Here is a 20246-nt window from a genome sequence, read left to right on the forward strand (position 1 = left end):
CCCCTCCCAACCCTCCCCCCATTGCCGCCCTCCCCCCCATAGTCTAGTTCACTGGGGGTTCAGTCTTAGCAGGACCCAGGGCTTCCCCTTCCACTGGTGCTCTTACTAGGCTATTCATTGCTACCTATGGGGTCAGAGTCCAGGGTCAGTCCATGTATAGTCTTTAGGTAGTGAACTTGCCTCTCTTTTATCCTCCAGTTCCCAGCACTAACTCAGACTGGTATGTAGGTCATTATGTTTTGGCCTCACCCCAAGAAGATATTTCTTCACCTGCTACCACCAACACTCCCCTCAGACAGACCTGTACCTGCAAGAAGAGATATGATGGCTGTTTAGGAATGGGAGGAGAGGGAAGGAGGGGAACATCGGTCAGAAAAAAAAATGAGAAGAAAATTACAATCAGGAGATGGAAATTTTGGGTTATGATTTTCAACGTAAGCAAGAAGATTACATAACTTCAGCAGATGTGACTCATATTGATTTTTACTCCTTTCTTCTTCCAAATGATTATGAAGATGGAATGAACTTGGAAGATCTGAATGAAATTATGAGAGTTAGGTGATTCTTATTCATGGAGGACAAAAGTCCAAAAGTGAATTGAAAGAAGAAAATGAACTTTTACTTTTAGGAGGTACCACCATTGGTAAACATCATGGGAATATAACTTGGCTTTTTTCTTCTTTTTCTTTTTTTTGCACATAGCCCTCACTCCGGTTGCTGCCTTTTCTCATTTTCCCCCTGAGATTTTGTCAAAATTACATTTGCATCTGTTCCAAGGAGTCAGATATTTGTACCCGATCTATTTTGAAAAAACAAAACAAAAGGAAAAAAAAAAACCTCTGAGAACCTTGATTCTTGTTCTTATCCTCTTTAATGTTCCCCTTTTATAGGAAGCCATTTTGATGTCTTTTAACCTTTTTGTGCGCATACATATATGTGTGGGTGTGGGTGTGCATGTGTGTGTACGTAAATTATATACTTGTGAATTTTTGATTTTTCAGTTATGAGCATGCTCTCCACTGTGGAAAATGAAACTCTTCCTGTATCCCACTATTTCCTGTAGTTCTAATATTTTTAAAATATGTATGCAATGTTTAGCTCTGACAGTAGAAATGCTCTTTATATCGAAAGCATGTTTTAAACTAAGACCACTTCTCCCCTTCTGGACACAATTTTTCTCCCAGCTTAACAGTTGCTTGTTTGTGTTTCACTCTTATACCCGTGTCATCAGTGTAAATCTTTCTTTACAATTTTATATGCACTAGTGTTCTGGTTAGTTTTTATTGTCAGCTTGACAGAGTAAGAGGAAAGGGGAAGAAAGTCTCAGCTGAGCTATTTCTCAGATCATACTGGCCTGTGGCCACGTCTGCAGGGAATTGTCTTGGCTATGTGGGAAGTCCTATCCCGCTGTCACCTATTGGCTGGTGGTCCTGGGTTTTATAAGGAGAGGGGCTAAGCATGAGCCAGAGGAGGACAATCCAGTCAGGAGTGTTTATCCTTGGTTTCAGCTTGAGTTCCTGCTCTGATTTCCCTTGGCAATGAACTCAAAATGTGCACTGAAGCAAACCCTTTCCTTCCTTAAGTTACTTTTGGCCAGAGCGTTTCACCACAGCAACAGGAAAAACAAAAACAAAAACAAAAACAAACAAAGCAAAAAACAAAAACAAAAACAAAAACAAACAAAGCAAAAAACAAAAACAAAAACAAAATAAAACCTAGAATAAGCAGGAGTAGCAGAATTTTATTTGCCTGGGAACATCCTCCCAGAGCCTCTTGGTCTGCTCCAGCTTAGACTTGTCATACTTAACACCCTCCTCCTGCCATCCCTCAGCATGAGCCTTCCTCTTCATCTCATCCCCATGGTGTCCCTTTTCTCTTCTACATCTTAGAGCATGTGTTGCTTACCCCTGTTTTCTTTTGCCTCAAGAGATCCTCTAACATTGGAGTACATGTTCTCCACGGGCTCTCAGGAAAAGTGGATATAGAATAAACTTTTTCTTGATTTTAATTTCTACTCTCCCATAAGCATGATGGATTTTGTCAGAGTATTTATATATAAATTATGTATAAGCATATATATATTTTACATGCCACTATACTCTGTATTTTTGATCTTCTTCTTTCCCTTCTGTCCTCCCCCACCCTGTCTTCCTCCCCAATTTTTCCCCTTTCTGCCTTCATGTCTCTTGTACTTCATTTCTCTATTTCTTCCCCATTCCCTCTTCACATTCTTGCTTAAGATCTCCTCAATCCCTTTCCAGTTTTCTTGCCACTTTTATTTGGATCTGTATGTACACACACACACACACACACACACACACACACACACACACACACACACCCTGTGAATCTAGAATCTTCAAATGAGAGAAATCACGCAGCATTTGTCTTTCTGAGGCTGTCTATTTCTCTTCAATGATCCATTTTCCAGCAACCATAATGACTTTATTTTGTGAATTTACCTTGTATAAAGTTTCTTGGAGCATTTGTCTGTAAAGCCTGCAAAGTTGCTCCTTGACCTACATATGGCCACAGTCCAGGAAAGCCATTGTCAGTTGAAAACAGTGTTAGCTAAAAGTGTGGTAAAACATCTGACCCCACGGGTAGCATTGTTGTCTAGGAATTGCCCAGCATCTTAACAACATATCATGGCCTCTGAAAAGCTTAACACACAAAATTCAAAATGCGATTTTAACCAACTTTTTATAGCTTTTGCACCGATGTGATGTCAGAAAAATAGTGGGTTTAATCCTGTAAGTCATGAGTAATTTACCGTTGGCACTGAGCAAGTAGAGAGTTCTAGGTTAGTGCCAATTTTCCTTCAGCAAGGGACACAGGTTTGTTCATCATGAGATTTGCAGTTTTAAGTATGTTCCCCTGTTTCTACTATGACAGTGCCTCTCAAAAAACCTCTTTATGCTCTGCAGAGAATACACATAAATCTTTTCCTAGGGTGAGGGACGGGTGGTAGCCCCAGTTATGCAAAATTCAGGAGATGATCTGGGAACTAGAGTTCTTTCCTCTGCACTCCTTCCCTTTTTTACTTCCTTTTCTGCCATGTTAAGGGTCAAACCTTGGGCCTTCTGCATGCTGGACCAAAGCTTTAGTTCTGAACCCAGTTGGTACAATCCGCATCCTACGTTGACTCTATACTTTCTTCCAGTGGTAGCCAGTGCCATTTTCTCCAAGTGCAGGTCAGGTACACTCCTAACTCTCTCTGCTACTCATGAAGGATTCATTTCTCACAGAGAACTTGTCTTTGACAGCTTGTCCAACTACCTTTCAGCTTTCCACGTGTTTTGTTTTCAAGTCTCTTTGTTATTATGACTTGATGCCCTTAAATAATTTATAACAATCTCTGTGCTGCTATTTAAGAAGAGTTTGGAGAAATGAAAGAATGAACAACAAAGTCCTGGCTTCTATCTGTCTTTGTCCACTTGGCTGTGTTTTGGTCAAGAACAATAGTTTTGGATTTGTTTTCTGCAGTGAAGTCCTGATTTTAAAATCTCCAGTGGAAACTCAGGATATAAAATAATTGTCAAGAGATCAGCTCTGTTGGATGAGAGCACCAAGTTTTCTTTCTCTATTTCTTTTTAGTTTTGGCCCATAAGAACATACTGGAAACAGAGTCTGCAAACCACTGAGTCAGAGGCTCTGAACATCTCTCCCATATACATGTTGAACTTCATGGCATTAAGAAAGGAGCATTGATTTATTCCTTAAAAGATTTCTGGTATTCTTTCTGGTTATTCAAATGGTGTAAGAAAGCAAAAAAGAGGGATAGAGAGATGGCTCATTGGTTAAGATTTTATACTGCCCTGGCCTAGGACCTCAGTTTGCTTCCCATCATCCATGTTGGGCAGCTTACAACTGACTGTGACTTCAGTTCCAGAAACCTTTGACTTAGTGTGCATATACTCACCTCCAATATACACCAAGTTAAAAACATCAAAAATAAACATTAAAAAAGTGTGAAGGCACCACTTAATGATTAAAATAAAAGTGTATGAAAAATCTCCTTACAACATAATCTTATAATTGTAAAAATAACCTGAAAGTCTTGTTTTTTAGTGGAAAAGAAAGTGTAGAGATTTATTTGAATATTAAAAATATTAACCATCTTTAGATAGTTTGTGTGTGTGTGTGTGTGCTATGCTGAGATTTTGATAGTTAAAAACTGTTTCCTTTTGCTTTTTTAAAGATTTATTTTTATGTATGTGTCCTTGAATGTGGATGTCAGCATGTGTGTTGGAGCTCACAGAGGCCGGGAGAGAATGTCCGATCCCTTGGAGCTGGACTTATAGGCAATCATGAGCTACCTAATATGCAGGGAATCGAACTCTGTTCCTCTCCAAGAGCACTAATCACTTCAACCTCTGAGCCATCTCGCTAGCCCCATTTTTTTTTTTTTTGAGACAGGATCTCATTGTATAAATAGTATAAGTGGGCTTTGCCCTTGAAACCCTCTTGCTCTTGAGGGCTAGAATTAGAACTTGAAGCCCCACACTCAGATGTATATTTTGGTGAATGGGGGTTATGGGAATTCTTCAAATTCATTTTCAGAGAGCTAAAATTCCATTTTATAGTGACTTTTTTTTAAAAATCAGAATCCATGTTACAACCTTAAATTATTTACTTAAAGAGAGTGCTGAGAAGTTTGTAGGGCCAGACAAAGATATTCAGAACATTTTTAAGGAAAACAATTCTTAACTTTATGCATGGTTTGACCTAAAATGTATATGTGGTTTAAACATTAAAAGAGAATTTCTTTCTCCAATCCCCTTCTCTTGTACAGCTATGTGCAGAAATTCTATAAGAGGGTTGGAGAGATGGCTCAGTGGTTAAGAGCACTGACTGCCCTTCCAGAGGTCCTGAGTTCAATTCTCAGCCATCACATGATGCCTCAAAACCATCTGAATTGGGATCTGATGCCCTCTGCTGGTGTGTCTGAAAATAAGATAGATAAATAAATAAATCTTTAAAAATAATAATACAAAAAGAAATTCTGTAAGAATATGAAAGTGTTTGTTCACTCGCCACAGGGCACACAAAGGTCCCATGGAGAATGAGCTAAAAGATTTTAAAAGCTTGCCAAATGTAGCACATTTTTGTGTGTCACAATGACATGTGACAATGTGTCACAGATGACACAATGCTTTGCAAGTAATAAGGAAAAAGGCAAAACAAAATGAAAAAATTAATGAACAGAAATGAACAAACAGAAACCATTTATTAGTGTAGAGATTTAAAAAGGAGATATGGGTAGCTCTTTGCAGACTTTTCCATCTGGAACCTGAGATCTTACTGGGACTAATTTGACACTAGCCCTCTCATAGAGGACTTAGGCTTCATCCTGAGAAACAACATAACCAATTATGGCACAGCAAAGAAGCTATTAGCTCATCTGGAGGCACCAGACACCTTTAGGAGAAAGAAACACCACCTAAAGTTTTATGAGAGTTGATGTTTTGATTGGTGTTCTGTATTTGAAGGACTGTTGAAAACAGCTAAGCTGATGGGTCTACTTATACTGTCATTTGTTGGTAGACTGTGAAAGTGTCGGAACTCTGAGACTTGTCACATGAACCACTGTGAGACAGAATCGTGTTTGAGGAATCCTCCTAATCCTTTTTCTCTTCTTTTTCTTTGTTTTTCTGAACCTAACTTTATAGCCCCGGCTAGCCTCAAATTCACTACATAGAATGATCCTCTTGCTTCCAGTTTCCAGGTGTTGGGATTGCAGGCATGTACCACCATGCGCAGTTGCTGAGGACTGAAATCAGCATATAAGGCAAGCATTTTCCCAACCTAGCTATATCCTGGGTCCAAATTCAGCTTTCTCATGGAAGGGAATTGAGACATGAGATTGTGTAGCTGTCAACGGAAGAGAAGGCAAAGTCTTCGGGGAGAAGGGACTGCTTCTGGCCAGGGATGTGCTTTGGTGGTAGAACAAGTATCTTGGAGATGCCTGTGAGCACACAATGTACACTTGGTTACACATGGCTACAACAGGGCGTGTGTGTCATGGCCTCAACTTGCTTGATGATGACATCAGGAAGTTGGCCTCTGGCCCAGGAATTTTGAGAAGAGCCAAAACATTGTGAAATGTTCAGAGGCTGCTCTCTGTTGCTATCTTCAAGGAGAAGCCGAGGGAAGCCTGCAAAGCACTAGGCCTAGATCCTGGAACTTCCTACTGGGTCAATCTATTTGCCTTATTGTTTCTTCGATAACCTTTTGCAAATTTACTAAAAGACAAAGCAATTCTCCAATCAAATGCCCTTGTCTAGTTGGCTGTCTGTCGTTTCCCTATAGTTTCCACTATAAATCTGTAAATACTTGTACCTGTTTTCACCTCTCTTTGATATTTCATACATAGGCCCCTCGCTTGTGGAGTATTGACTTGGGGGTGTCATATGAGGCCATTTTCTGTGAGCCCTCCTAGTAGACCCTGACTTCAGGATGACTGGCATCTCAAGAGGGAATTCCTGCCTTAACTTGCCCCAGCATCTTCACCTTGTTCTTCATCTTCACTTCCTCTTCCCCCTTTGCTTTGGTGTTTCTATGCCCGCCGTTCATGGGCATAGGTTCTTGGTTCCGTTTTCACTTGGTTAGATCCTTTCACTGCTCTCTGAGCTGGGCTAGCTGATCAGGACCGGCTTCCTTTGTATGGTTGGTGGTGAAGGCAAGATGCAACCTGTGCAACATAAATCACCTGGTGAACAGCAAGCCTTCTGGCAGGCTAGTTATTATGATCTTGGGTATTGTTTCAGAATGGAGCTCACGCCACGTAAGGCAGCTTCTTCTTTGAGGCCTAGATTTGCCTTGCGCTTGTCCTGATGGAGTTTGGTTTCTCAACTCCTACTGTGATGTACTCTCTGGGCCACTTTTCCTTCTCTGTCATCTATTCCTCCTCATTGCTGTTTGTTTGTTCTCTCTTCAGAGTCGTTTCAGGAACAAATACATTTTATTTTTCAAAACGTCAAAACTAAGGTGTGAATAGATAGCATATTTGAACATAGCGCATGAAGGAAGTTTGTATTTTAGCTAGGAACTCTGCTATAGAGTCTGATGTGAAGTTTGAGAGGTCAGTGGGTAGGGAGATTGTCTAAGCCTTGCACAGTCCCCTTTGCTACTGACCTAGGGAGTGTTAATATAGTGTCTAAAGGACACTATGAAATGTTTACTCAGGGCATGAGGGTCCCAGGGTTGGTTCTGTTTTAGAGAAGGAAATATGAATAGCATATCTTTTAAGAATTACTTTAGAGGGAGTTGGAGAGATGGCTCAGTGGTTAAGAGCACTGACCGCTCTTGCAGAGGTCCTGAGTTCAATTCCCAGAGCCACATGGTGGCTCACAACCATCTGTAATGGGATCCGATGCCCTCTTCTGGTGTGTCTGAAGACAGCTACACAGTACTCATATAACTAAAATAAATAAATCTTAAAAAAAGAGACGTCCTTTAGAAGGAAATAGTATACTGAAGCAATGTGTTTGCCAGTCAAGATGCTGTCACTAGTGCTGTAGTGATATGACTCTTCTAGGACTAACAACTGTTTTCTGACTGGATTTGAGGGCTTGCTATAGAATAGGGATTTCTTGCCTGCTTCTGTAAACCTGACCAAAAGTCCATGGTATGGGAGGTCATAGACTCTATCAGGGAATATCAGACTACTTTCTAAATATTTGTGCGTTATACCCAGAGATTTATACTGCTCTCAACATTAGTCAGTGAAGTTTCTTTTTGAAGTGGTTACAATTAATGCAGAGACTTTAACGCTAACGGGCTGAGAATAAGTGACTGTGTGAGACTCAGCTCTAAACTGGACATTTACATCCCTCTCCCTGACCCGCAGTAAACATCATGGAGGAAGTGATAGAAAGACTATAAGGACTGGGTGTGGAGGACTGCTGTGTGACACATATGACAGGCTATTGCACTGATGAACTCATTGTAGCTGTGGTTACCTGCACAAAACCTTCCCACAGTCAAGACAATCAAAATTTCAGCACGGCTAGAAGGATGTCATAAAGCCCCATCCTTAGCTGAGAAGCTAATTGAAGAGTCATTTTTCTTCAGAGATGTGGCCATGGGTAGGTTGCTGATGTAGCAGCGGAAGGCCGCATACTCATATCTCCGTGTCCATATGGGAAGCACTAATTGAATTTAGTTATATAAACCAAGCAAGGAAGCAAGGAAACAAGGAAACAAGGAAGCAAGCAGGCAAGCAGGCAGGCAGGCAAGCAAGCAGGCAAGCAGGCAAGCAGGCAAGCAGGCAGGCAAGCAGGCAAGCAGGCAAGCAGGCAAGCAGGCAAGCAGGCAGGCAGGCAGGCAAGCAGGCAAGCAGGCAAGCAGGCAGGCAAGTAGGCAAGCAGGCAGGCAAGTAGGCAAGCAGGCAGGCAAGCAGGCAAGCAGGCAAGCAAGCAGGCAAGCAGGCAAGCAGGCAAGCAGGCAAGCAGGCAAGCAGGCAAACTGAAAACTCTGAAGACATGAAGTTGCATGTGTGCATGGCATAATGTTCTGGGGGAGCTCTAGGAAGGGAGTGGATATTGTCGTAGGCTTTTGAGTGAAGAGACAGGATACTGGGGAGTTTTTAGAACAACAGCTTTAATATGCAGGCTCAGATGAACTCTGTTTTGTAACAAAACTGATGGAAAACTACAGTAAAACATGTATTTTTTAATGAATGTTTTTGGTTTGCCTCCGTGTTAGTAATATCATTCCATCGGTTATTTGATAGCCTGTGGTAAGATTCTAATGTTAGACATGGAGGAAGGGAGGAAGGAAGGTAGTATGGTCTCACATGAGTATTTTGCCAGAGTCTAAATCACATGGATGTCTCTCTCTCCTTCCCTCAAGGTCTCTGGGAAGGCTTATTAAGCAAGGATGGGGTCGCAGGAGAGATGTGGTCAAGGACATTGTGTGGCTCTTGTGGCTATTTTCTCCTTTCCTTTTCCCTGGTTATCAGGAGCCATATAATAACATGATCTGAACACATTGTGCCCATGTATGAAAAAAAAAAGAGAGAAGCCATTCAACATTTCAACATGGATGGGGGAAGGACTTGTGAAACCCCACTCCTACTGAGAAGCTGTTTTCATCTGAAAGATGTTGGGGGATAAAGACTCATATTTCTTTGTGTGTATGTGTGTGTGTGTGTGTGTGTGTGTGTGAGTGTTTGTGTGTCTATGTGAATGTGTATGTATGTGTATGTGTGTGGAACTATGTGTGTGTCACTATGTGTGTATATGTATAAGTGTGTGTAATGTGTAAGTATGTATGTGAATGTGTGTGTTTGTGTGTGTGTGTGTTTCTGTCTGTGTTTAGGTAGCTTGTACTTGAATGGATGGCCCTACATCCAAGTATATTCAGGTAATGCCAATAGGATGAAGCAGGTTATTAAAAACAGGAGATATGAAGGGGAGAGGATATATATGGAAAGGGGATTCACACACACACACACACACATATGACAAGATACATTGTATGCATGTGTGGAATTGTTAAAGAATAAATGAAAATATTGGAGAGAGAGAGAGAGAGAGAGAGAGAGAGAGAGAGAGAGAGAGAGAGAGAGAACACTCTTCCAGTAGGGGTATTCCCAACCACTCCTTAGTCTCTCCTTCTCACATTTGCCTGCACACCTGGCTGTGGCAGAGTAAGCAAATACAGGTTATACAAATTGGGACAGGTGTCATTGATCTGGGAGTGATTTGCATGTCTAGGGAGACTAATTATTATCATTCAAGTCCTAGGTACTGGAGTTTTGCTGCTGGGTGGGCTTTTGCATGAATCCAGGGTGGAAGTTTCAATGTTTTTAATCCTGATAGTGGTTTGGCTGTAGATTCTGTTTCCCCTGTAGCAGTTTCAGTGCTCTGGAGTCTGTCTGAGCAAATCCTCCCTCAACAAGATGCCCTCCACACCCACATTGATCTTCATTGTCATCTTTTTTCTGGTATCAGTGGCCTCTATGTTGCAGAATGGCTTCATGATCATTGTGCTGGGCAGAGAGTGGATGAGGAACCGGGCACTGCCGGCAGTTGACATGATTGTGGCTTCTCTTGCTTCCTCCCGGTTCTGCCTACATGGGATAGCCATCCTCAACAATTTCTTGGCCTCCTTTGATTTTTGTTACCAAGCAAACTTTGTTGGCATCCTCTGGGACTTCATTAATACTCTCATTTTGTGGCTTACTGCCTGGCTTGCCATCTTCTACTGTGTGAAGATCTCCTCTTTCTCCCACCCTGTCCTCTTTTGGCTCAAGTGGAGGATTTCCCAGTTAGTTCCCAGGCTGCTGCTGGTATCTCTCATCATGGGTGGCCTGTCAGCCATCATATCAGCTACCGGGAACATCATTGCCAATCAGATGATCATCTCCCAAGGTTTCCATGGAAACTGTACTTTTGGTCACATGTCACTGGACTTCTATCGGTATTATTACCTGTCTCACGCAGTGCTCATGTGGTTCACTCCTTTCTTCCTGTTTCTAGTGTCCATTATCTTCCTCATGTTCTCACTGTACCGGCATGTGGAGAAGATGAGGGGCCATAGGCCTGGGCCTTGGGATCCCCGTACACAGGCACACACCATGGCTCTGAAATCCCTTACTGTCTTCATCACCTTCTATATATTATTTTTTCTGGCCCTGATAATTTCTAGTACAAAAAGTAAAACTATGCACAGTTACTGGTATTGGGTCCGAGAAATTATCATCTACACTGGCATCTTTTTGAACTCCATCATCTTGGTGCTTAGCAACCCCAAGCTGAGAAAGGCCCTGAAGATGAGATTTTAGGATATACATGCTGCCTGATGATTAGTTTTGAAGGCCTTGGACTAAAGGTGTCTCTGTTCTCAAGTGATCAGTGCTGTGACAAAGGATCCATAAGATTTGGGTACACCCTTCTTTCTTTCCTTCTTTTACATTTCTGTCATAGTCCACATAGTCTTCTTCTAACTTTTTGTGTTCCTATTGTCCCCTTCATTTCTGTTAGTTCCTTGTCTGAGTTCCAAATCACCCAGGGTTTTCTTAACCAAAGTCCTCAGTTCCTCGGAGGCACTGGTGATTCTATGAAGGCAAGCCAAATAATTTTCTTCAAGCTTCATTCGTGTCTGTCCTCTATGTAAGAAGATACGTGATCATTATCAGTTGGTTTTGTGTCAAGGATTCCTGCAGGCCACCCACTTTGTGACCCCAGGTGTCCCCCTCAGCTAAGTTCTAACCTTTTTAAGTACCCGTCTTCTAACTTTCACTTCCTTCCCCACTTTTCTTTCTTTTACCAATCTTCACCACCCTCATAATGTGTACCCTGACTAAAACTGATCCCATCACAAGGCCCGTTTCAGATTGATCTAGGTGACTGAGGGCAGGAAGAGCTTGTCCTGTCCACAACTTCAAGTCCATTGCAGTTACATTATCTGACGTGAAAAGATCTTCAGGTTTTGGCCGATGAAGAGAGATGGAAAACAAAGGAAATTCTTAGATTTTGTTTAATTTGTGGTTGTGCTGGATATCCACAAATGGGTAGGACAGACTATAGATGAGGACTTTAAGATGGAGCTGTATTCCAGTACCTTGGTTTTTTTGAGATGACTTCTTAGAAAGCTCAAGCTGGTCACAATCTTCCTGCTTCGGTCTTCTGAGCTCATTGATTATTGGCAAGAGCTAAACTACACGGTGACTGTTAATTTGGATCATCTTAGTCCTCCTGATTTTGCTCGCCCAGGGGTACTTCCTGGATGTTGCTGCTGATCCGGTTTGCCTTCTCCAGACTGCAGCTTGTGAAAAGTGATCTACTGGGAGTGAAAAGGAAAATGTGGCAATTTTAATGTCCATTAACTTTTAACTTATCACCTTTTTGTGTGAGTATTTTACTATGCACATAACACAATGATAAAGCTGGGCATGAATATATTCAATAAATATGCATTTGGCTGTCTGTGTCTTCCTTGGTTTAGGCTCTGTATCAGAATATCATAGACCGTGTGACTCTTTCTTACAGGGCTAGAATATGTGGTGCCAGCATAGTTGGGCTTTTTTCTGGTGATTGCCTTCCTTCTGGTTGCAAACATCTACCTGTACACTAATATAGCAGAGAAGAATCTGGGGTTGTTTTATAGCCCAACTTTTTAACTAAAGACACCTTAAGTGAATCCCTGATGGAACTCAAGCCTAGTATAAGTGCATTTCTTTTAAATTTACTGTGTGTGTGTGTGTGTGTGTGTGTGTGTGTGTGTGTGTGCGCGCGCGCGTGTATGCCACAAAGGCTAGAAGGCTACAGTTATGGGATGTGTGAAGCTGCTGACGTCGGTGCTAGGAACCAAACTCAGATTCCCTGAAAGAGTAGCAAGCACTAAGCTCCCCTCAACCACAAATCCATCTTTCTGGTATAGATAAGTGTGTTTTTACTTCCTGTACTATTGCTTTACTCTTATGACACACAACACTGCCCTTTATTCCTCCCAACATTGCTGAATTATGTGTGTTGGGAGAGAGGACACATGACACAGGCTTTCAGAAGACAGCTTTCAGAAACAGGCTTTTTCTTCCACCATATGGGTCTTGGGGAATGGGACTCAGGTTGTTAGTCTTGTCAGCAAGTGCCTTTCCTTACTAAATTCTGTCACCAACTCCTCTGAAGCTGTGTAAGAGTTCTTGGGATGAACTGGACAGTACATAGCATTTAAAAGACAGTGCGCAGGGCACTTCTTTCTCTTTTTGATGTGGAGTATTGAGTCGAGCGTTCTAGATTCCTATTCAACTATTTTCATATTTACCCTTATAAAAACTATAAAAAAATTTGAAATGATCAGTTTTGTGTCAGCCTGAAAGGTACATCTAAGTAGGAGAAAGCAAAATGCCACAAACATAAGCAGTGATGGAAATCACCATAAATTCTGAGGCAGAAGAGATGTGGTAAGAGCACACACTGCTCTTGCAGAGGACCCAGGTTTGGTTCCCAGCACCCACACAGTAGTTCCCAAACATCTGAAACTTCACGGCCAAGGGATCTGATGACTTCTTCTGACTTTTATGGGCAGCAGACATGCACATGGTATCCATATAAACATTTATGCAAAACACTCCTACATACAAAATAGAGTAAATATTAAAAACATACTATAAAACAATTATATATTTAAATAAAAATGACTACTCATCTTTTTTAATGAATTCAATTTACACATAATACATGCACAGTAAATGTTTGTGGTTTATGATTTCTGTGTGAAAGCACTTCAACAGCAACTAATTCCCTGTTATAGCCCGACACTTTTCATAGCATTATTATCTAATAGGAGAGGCTTACAAATACTTGTTAAATCAATTGAGGTTAATTATACATCTTTAATCTTATGAGGCATCAATGGTCTAAGAGGTAGGGAGAAGCAATAGAAATTTTCCATACTTCAAGGTCTTTGGCTGTCCAAACTCCAGAGTTCAAAGACCCAGTTTCCCTCATTTCTCTAGGTTTGAGTAGAAAACGGTAAAAACTCAGCCAAAGAAACTAGGATGCAACCTCCCCCACTCCCACCCCCAGGCTGGTGGTCAGCAATGAGGTTACAGATTCTCAGTTATGCTTAGATTTTTCCGTGGTTGCTGGGGAGATAAACTCAGACCCTCATACTTGTGTGGCAAGCACTTACTGAGTCATTTCCCAAGTCGTAATAATTGCTTTTTAGTATTTTTTCCATTCTTCATTTCTATGTGTGTGTGTGCTCCTGTGCTCCCAACAAGGTGTTTGTGTAGAGGCCCGAGGGCAACTTTGTGAAGTTGGTTCTTTCCTTCCACTTCTGTGTGGTTTCCAGGGAAGGAACTCAGGTCTTCAGGGTTGTTGGCAAGTACTTTGATCCATGGTGCCATTTAGCAAGGCCCATGATTTTAAAGAAAGAGGGATCTAGTTGGAATCCACAGTTGCTAACTTTGAATCAGATAGAAGTAAATTATATTGCGAACTATTGTGAGAGAGCCAGGTCTTGGCATTGGTGTAGCTCTTGCTCTTTTGCCATGACTTAACTGTGATTTAGATATGGGTCTTAATCTGTAACTTGAGATAAAAGAAAACTCTTTTTTTTATGTAAAAGAAATGAGTTTTCTTTTATCTATGAAATTCATCTGATTTCTTAATGCTGCCAAATCCAGGCTTCAAGGAAAGTCAATGCATTAGAACAAATACTTTCCACGTTATAGAGGTGGGCATAAGGAAATGGAGGTGTTCTCTGCCATGCTCAAATGCTCATAGTAAGGAGTGGGGCTTGGGTTGAAGCCTGGCTCCTGGCCAGGACTCTCACTGCCTATTCCATTGGTTTTCAACTATTTTGGTGAGATTTCATTGTGAAACTCACTGCTAACCAAATATTCCCTTCTTCATTCTGTGCAGTTGCCTCTTCTGCTCTATTCTGTGATGCTGAGTCCTCAGCTGATTAGCCAAACTCTCTCAGGAGAGGCTTCGATCTGTTTCTGTCTCTCTGTCCAAGGGATGTTCTTACTGTACCTCTTCCATAGGGTTGCTGTAAGAGTTAACTAGTTTGTGGGCATCTAGCATACTATCTAGAACCTACCAATCACCTCTCACCCCTATCATGGACATGAGCTCCAATATTCAGTAGGGTGCATGCCCTGTGGATTTCATTACCAAGCATCCCCAGGTGTGTGGTCTTAAGTATCAGATTAGAGAAGCGTAACTGCCTATGTAAGAGACACCATATGCAAGGGCCTGATACATTATTCACACTGATGTTGACAATGGGTAGGGAATAGAAAACAGAGTAGGCAAATTCACAGGCAGACAGGGGGAGACTTTGGAAACTTAGCCTCGGCAGTATTTGCATCTATTCTGAGGAGAAGAAACCTTTTTATCCTTCTCGGAGAACCTGCATCCTCACCTCTGGCTTTACTTCTCTCCTTAGAGCTTGTGGAGAAACAAACACATTGGCGAGACTTCTTAGAGCAACAAACCACCCTCCATGGGACCCATCATGTCCACAGGAGAAACGAGCACAGCTCATACAGTTCTGGGATGTCAGATTACTGATAAGACAGTCATCACTTTATTTGTCATTTTAGTCTTTTCGTGTCTGGTGGCAGTGGTAGGCAATGGATTTATCATTATAGCATTGGGCATGAAATGGTTGCTCCGGAGGACATTGTCAGCTCATAATAAGTTACTGATCAGTCTAGCAGCCTCTCGCTTCTGTCTTCAGTGTGTGGTGATAGGTAAGAATATTTATGTTTTCCTGAATCCATCAAGCTTCCCATACAACCCTGTAATACAGCTCCTAAATTTAATGTGGGACTTCTTGACTGCTGCGACCATCTGGTTCTGCTCTTTGCTAGGTTTCTTCTATTGTGTGAAAATTGCAACCTTAACCCATCCTGTCTTTGTCTGGCTAAAGTACAGGTTGCCTGGGTGGGTACCATGGATGTTGCTTAGTGCTGTGGGGATGTCGAGCTTAACTAGTATCCTGTGTTTCATAGGCAATCATATGATATATCAAAACTATGCAAGGAGGGGCCATCAACCTTGGAATGCCACTGGAAATAGCTTAAGACACTCGCTTGAGAAATTCTACTTCATTTCTATAAAAATAATCATGTGGACAGTTCCTACTGTTATCTTTAGTATCTTTATGAGTTTGCTCCTCGTATCTTTGGTAAGACACATGAAGAAGACTCTCTTGGCCCTCTCAGAACTTCGGGATGTTTGGGCACAGGCCCACTTCAAAGCCCTTCTTCCTCTGCTCTCCTTCATCATCCTTTTTATCTCCTGTTTTCTGACACTGGTACTCAGTTCTGCCAGCAGCACGCCGTATCAGGAATTCAGGTACTGGATGTGGCAGGTGGTGATTCATCTGTGCACAGTGATACACCCCATTGTTATACTCCTCAGTAACCCCGTTTTGAGAGTGGTGATGAAGAGGGGCTGCTGCTGAAGCTGAGGGGTAACCTGAATGGCAGTCGATGTTAACCCTTGGACAGTGGAACGGAAGGCACAGGAGCAAAGGACACAGCTTCTTCTTTTGTTACATTCGATATCTATTCCCACTTTATTCCATGACGTATGAATACCATTAGCGCATAGGATTCAAGGTGGGCTCCAAGATCCTGAAAATGAGCTAGTGTCACCATGTTATCGGTGGGACTTGATGTCATCAAAGGACCTGAAAGCTATGACATTCCCTGTGATATCTCTTGGATGCTAAAATTATTGGCTGGGAACTGGGTGAAGAGACTCCAACACACCATATAATATTTCCTGTGTTGAGTGAAACTGGAGAAGATGCTTAGAACTTCCTTTTGCCTCTGGATGCATCCTGTGGACCACCCTTTCCTTTTCACTACTTCTCAGAACTTTAGCCATTTGCCATGGTCTTTCTGTCATCAGAGACAAAGCTAAGGCACTCCCTGATTTGAATTCTGATGCAGTTTGTATTTGGGGGCACCAGTATGTGCCATCCTGAATGTTTATGTTCTCAAGTGACCTTCTGAGACTCGTCAGAAAGCCCAGGGTCTTGGATCTGTTTATTGTTGAAATTCCCTAGAATGGCCTGGTTTGTCAGTCTTTTTCTGGAAATGTCAAGGTTACAGGTCATACTTCCCTTCTCTTGTGTTGATCCAGGGATGCACTAAAGTCTTTGATATGTGCGAGATCACCCGTGCTGTTCTGGGGCGTATGTTTAAGAACAGAAAGACTCTTGGTTTGATGAGGAACTGCACACTGCATCTCTGCGTCTCTTAATTCCTTTCAAGTCTTTGGTACACTCAGTTATCCCTTGAGCAGTTCCAACTGACATCTCTCAACTTCAGGTCCCATGAACATATCTTAGACAGCATTACTTTCTGCTTGTGACTGCTCCTCCCTCTGCATTAGGAGATTAATCCCTGCTTTTGGAGTTTCCAGACTGACATTTGTGCACCCAGCCACATTTCTCCATCCCAGCTCTTCAACTAAGACAACACACAAAGTTCCAGCCAGTCCTCCCTTATTACTCTCTCCTTCTTCACCAAATACTCTCCTAATGTTTCCTTTCTGAAAAACAAAACCATTCCTTTTCATAACTTCCCATGACAGAACATCTGCCGATCAGCCCCTTGCTGAGCGCTCTCTGTAGTCTTTCATGGCGTGCCTCAGTTACTCACGTTGAAGTGTGTTTCTGTAGGATATAGTTCATGTTATCTCAGCCCTCACCCTCTTATAGGTTTTGGTATATGACTCTCTTGATAGCAAGTGGTTTCTTAAGAAAGTTGACTTTTCTTTTTTCAGAACAAATGTTCTAAGTAATCTTTGTAAAGGGTTAAAAAAAGATTGTAAATGTGGCTAGCTTTTTATTGTCTAGGCTCTTTATCTCCTGAAATCCAATCCAATCCCTCTCCTTCTGCTGTCACCACTCACACAGCTTTATATATGGCCCCCAGGCAGGGAATTACCAAATTCTAAACCTGTATTTTCTTGCTGAACATTATTGCCTGACATTTCACAAGCACTTCATACTTAGCAAACCTAGATTTCTTCTTCCTCTCTTCTGTGCCCCTTTCTTGTCTCCCTGCTGGCCCTTTCCATTGTCCTGGTGCCTTTATTATGCTACCACTTTAGTGGGGCAAAGTCAGGCTTCTGAGTTTTCATTCCCCATTTGCTATCTGAACAGAACCAGCATAAGGACAGCATTGTTGACATGCCGATGTGGACAGGGGACATTCCACATTGTTCCATCCCTAGATGAAGCGCTACAAGTGGTTAATGAGTACCGAGAGAGGGAGAGGCAGTTGTCTCCAAGGCTGAACTCCATAAAGGTTGTGCAATCCCAAGGCATCAGCCCTGGACACGTGTACATATGAGCAAAACATACACAAGCTGAAGCATATACACATACACATACATTACATATACTTTACATATAGCTATACCCATATACATAAATATATAGAACACACACATTGATGCACGTGTGTGTGTGTGTGTGTGTGTGAGTGTGTGTGTGTGTGTGTGTAACACCAATAACTAAAGAAAAGATCACGAATTTGGGATTGGGGACAAGGGTAGAATTGGAGGTAGAAGATGAGGTGGCAGGAATAAAGTAATTGCATTGTTCATTGCCCTGTCTAGTTTTATGTTGATTTGATACAAACAAGAGTCCTTTGAGAGGAGGGAAACTCAGATGGGAAAATACATCCATAATACCTGGTTACAGGCAGGCCCATAGGGCATTGTTTTTAATTACCGAGAGGGCCCAACCTACTGTGAATGGTTCCATCCCTGGGTTCGTTGTCCTGGGTTCAATAAGAAAGCAGGCTGAGTAAGCCATGAGGAGCAAGGCAGTAAGCAGCACTCTTTCTCCATCAGCTCCTGCCTCTGGTTCCTATGCTTGAATTCCTGTCCTGACTTCCTTCATTGCTAAGCAGAGATAGGGAAGCATAAGTAAAATAAGCTCTTTCCTCCTCTAGTTGCTTTTGGTCCTGGTATTTTACACCAGCAATAGTAACCCTAAGAAAGACACTCAGCTGCGAAGATTTCAAAAGAAAAAAAAAGGTAAAACTATTAAAGAAGAAAGAATGCTTATATGTGCTCCTGTGACACCAAGCTGCACAAGGCAGCCCATGGAGTAATGGAGAATGAGCCCAAGATAGTTAAACCATTTCCTGAAATGGAAAATGATGTCTTAAAAATGAAAATTTAAACAAAGGAAAAAGGAGCAGTTGGGGAGATAGTTCACTAGGTAAGAGTACTTGCTTCAAGGCATGAAGATCTGAGTTCAAATCCCCAGCACCCACATAAAAAATTGGGTGTGGCCACTTCTATGCCAGTAGCCCCAGTACACTATAGGGGGACAAGACAAGGGCTTGCTGTGGCTTGATGGCTGCTACCCTAAGCCCAGGTTCAGAGAAAGACATTGTTTCAAGGGAGTAAGGTAGAGAGTGATAGAGCAGGACACCCGACACACCCCTCCGGCTTCTGTGAACTCACACACATGTAAACACACCACACACACACACTCATTTGTTATTTTTCTACTAGCTCCATAGCAATATATATATTATATATTATATACATATAAATATATATATAATTAAATTGCTAGTTGGTGGACTTAAGAAATAGCTTATCAGTATTTAATATATTAATAAGTTACATAATCTTAAAATTTTCTTTACACATACTTTCAAAAGATTTATTTATGTTTGTTTATGTGTTTGAGGTTTTGCCTTTATGTATGTGTGTACCATGTGTGTGCAGTGTATGCAGGTCAAACAATTGTGAGTTGCCATGTAGGTTCTGGGAATCAAATCTGGGTCCTCTTCAAGAGCAAAAAGGGCTCTTCACCCTTCGGCCATCTCTCCAGACTCCTATATACTTTTTTGAGGTAGGGTCTCATGTAGCTCAGCCAGGGAGACCTGCTATGGAGCTGAAGATAACCTCTTATCTTTACTTTCAGGTACTGAGTTGTTTCTATATTAGAAACTGGAAAGTTGTTAGAAACATTATTTGCAAAGAAATGATGGCTTATTAGATTGTTTCTGATATCTGTGTTGATAATTATGTATCAATTGAAATGTTCTTCAATACAACCAATAAATTATCACTTATAAAAGGAAACACCCCAGTCTCAGGCATTTTATTATCACAACACTAGCCGGACTAAGCTGACTCCCCTTGCCAAACTAATCTCTGGAAGGTACAGCTTTAATCTATTTCAAGAATACCTAACCATATCTTAGTACCTACCAGACAAAACATAGACCTCTGAACTTGACATTCAAGTACCTCTACCGTCTGGTAACAGCTTCTAGGAGAATGCCGTTTCAATGAATTTGGATTGTCATTGCAATGAGTGAACCTAAAGTTTCCTCTTTCACCCTGGGAAGTGTTTCCTATCACATGTGCCTGTCAGAATCCTACTCAACATTTTTGCACTTTTCTTTGACTTTTAAAGGTTGTCTCACATGCTTCTCCAATTGAAGCCTTTTTGGATGCTGCCCAAACTTTTAATCTTTCCCACTTTTGAGGATACCTAAGTTGGTATTCCCCTGTTGTGACCTGAATTCGACCTCGTGCTCCTGTTATTTGTTTGCTGTGTCCTCCCTATGAGATATTAACGTCTTGAAGGAATGGGTGATTCATGCTCTTGCACGTGTCCTCTGCAGTGCTTATAAGCACTTGCTGTCTTAAACAGATGGACTACTGCACCTGAAAACTAGGTATGACACACATACATTTGCCTGTACATTTATATGTGGGCTGTCTGTGACTCAA

General features: G+C 41.7%; 2 protein-coding genes and 1 long non-coding RNA gene across 7 annotated transcripts in view; all 3 read left to right on the forward strand.

The window, feature by feature from the left end:
- LOC120102261 (uncharacterized) overlaps positions 1-20246 on the forward strand; it is a 257361-nt gene that overhangs the window by 15226 nt on the left and 221889 nt on the right. For 2 of the 5 annotated variants that reach the window (XR_015686521.1, XR_015686517.1), the window contains one exon: positions 199-363. The exons of the other annotated variants lie outside the window; for them this stretch is intronic. This is a non-coding gene — a long non-coding RNA (uncharacterized LOC120102261). Of the gene's footprint in view, positions 1-198; positions 364-20246 lie in introns of those variants that run through there. 5 annotated transcript variants of the gene reach the window in all.
- Positions 9908-10792, forward strand: Tas2r143 (taste receptor, type 2, member 143). Its single transcript, NM_001025061.1, is given in 1 exon segment — positions 9908-10792. A coding segment is annotated over 1 exon segment (885 nt).
- Tas2r135 (taste receptor, type 2, member 135) lies at positions 14965-15930 on the forward strand. The gene is given in 1 exon segment (NM_001025062.1): positions 14965-15930. A coding segment is annotated over 1 exon segment (966 nt).

Source organism: Rattus norvegicus, chromosome 4, assembly GCF_021556685.1.
Source record: "Rattus norvegicus strain SHRSP/BbbUtx chromosome 4, alternate assembly SHRSP_T2T, whole genome shotgun sequence".
NCBI lineage: Eukaryota > Metazoa > Chordata > Mammalia > Rodentia > Muridae > Rattus > Rattus norvegicus.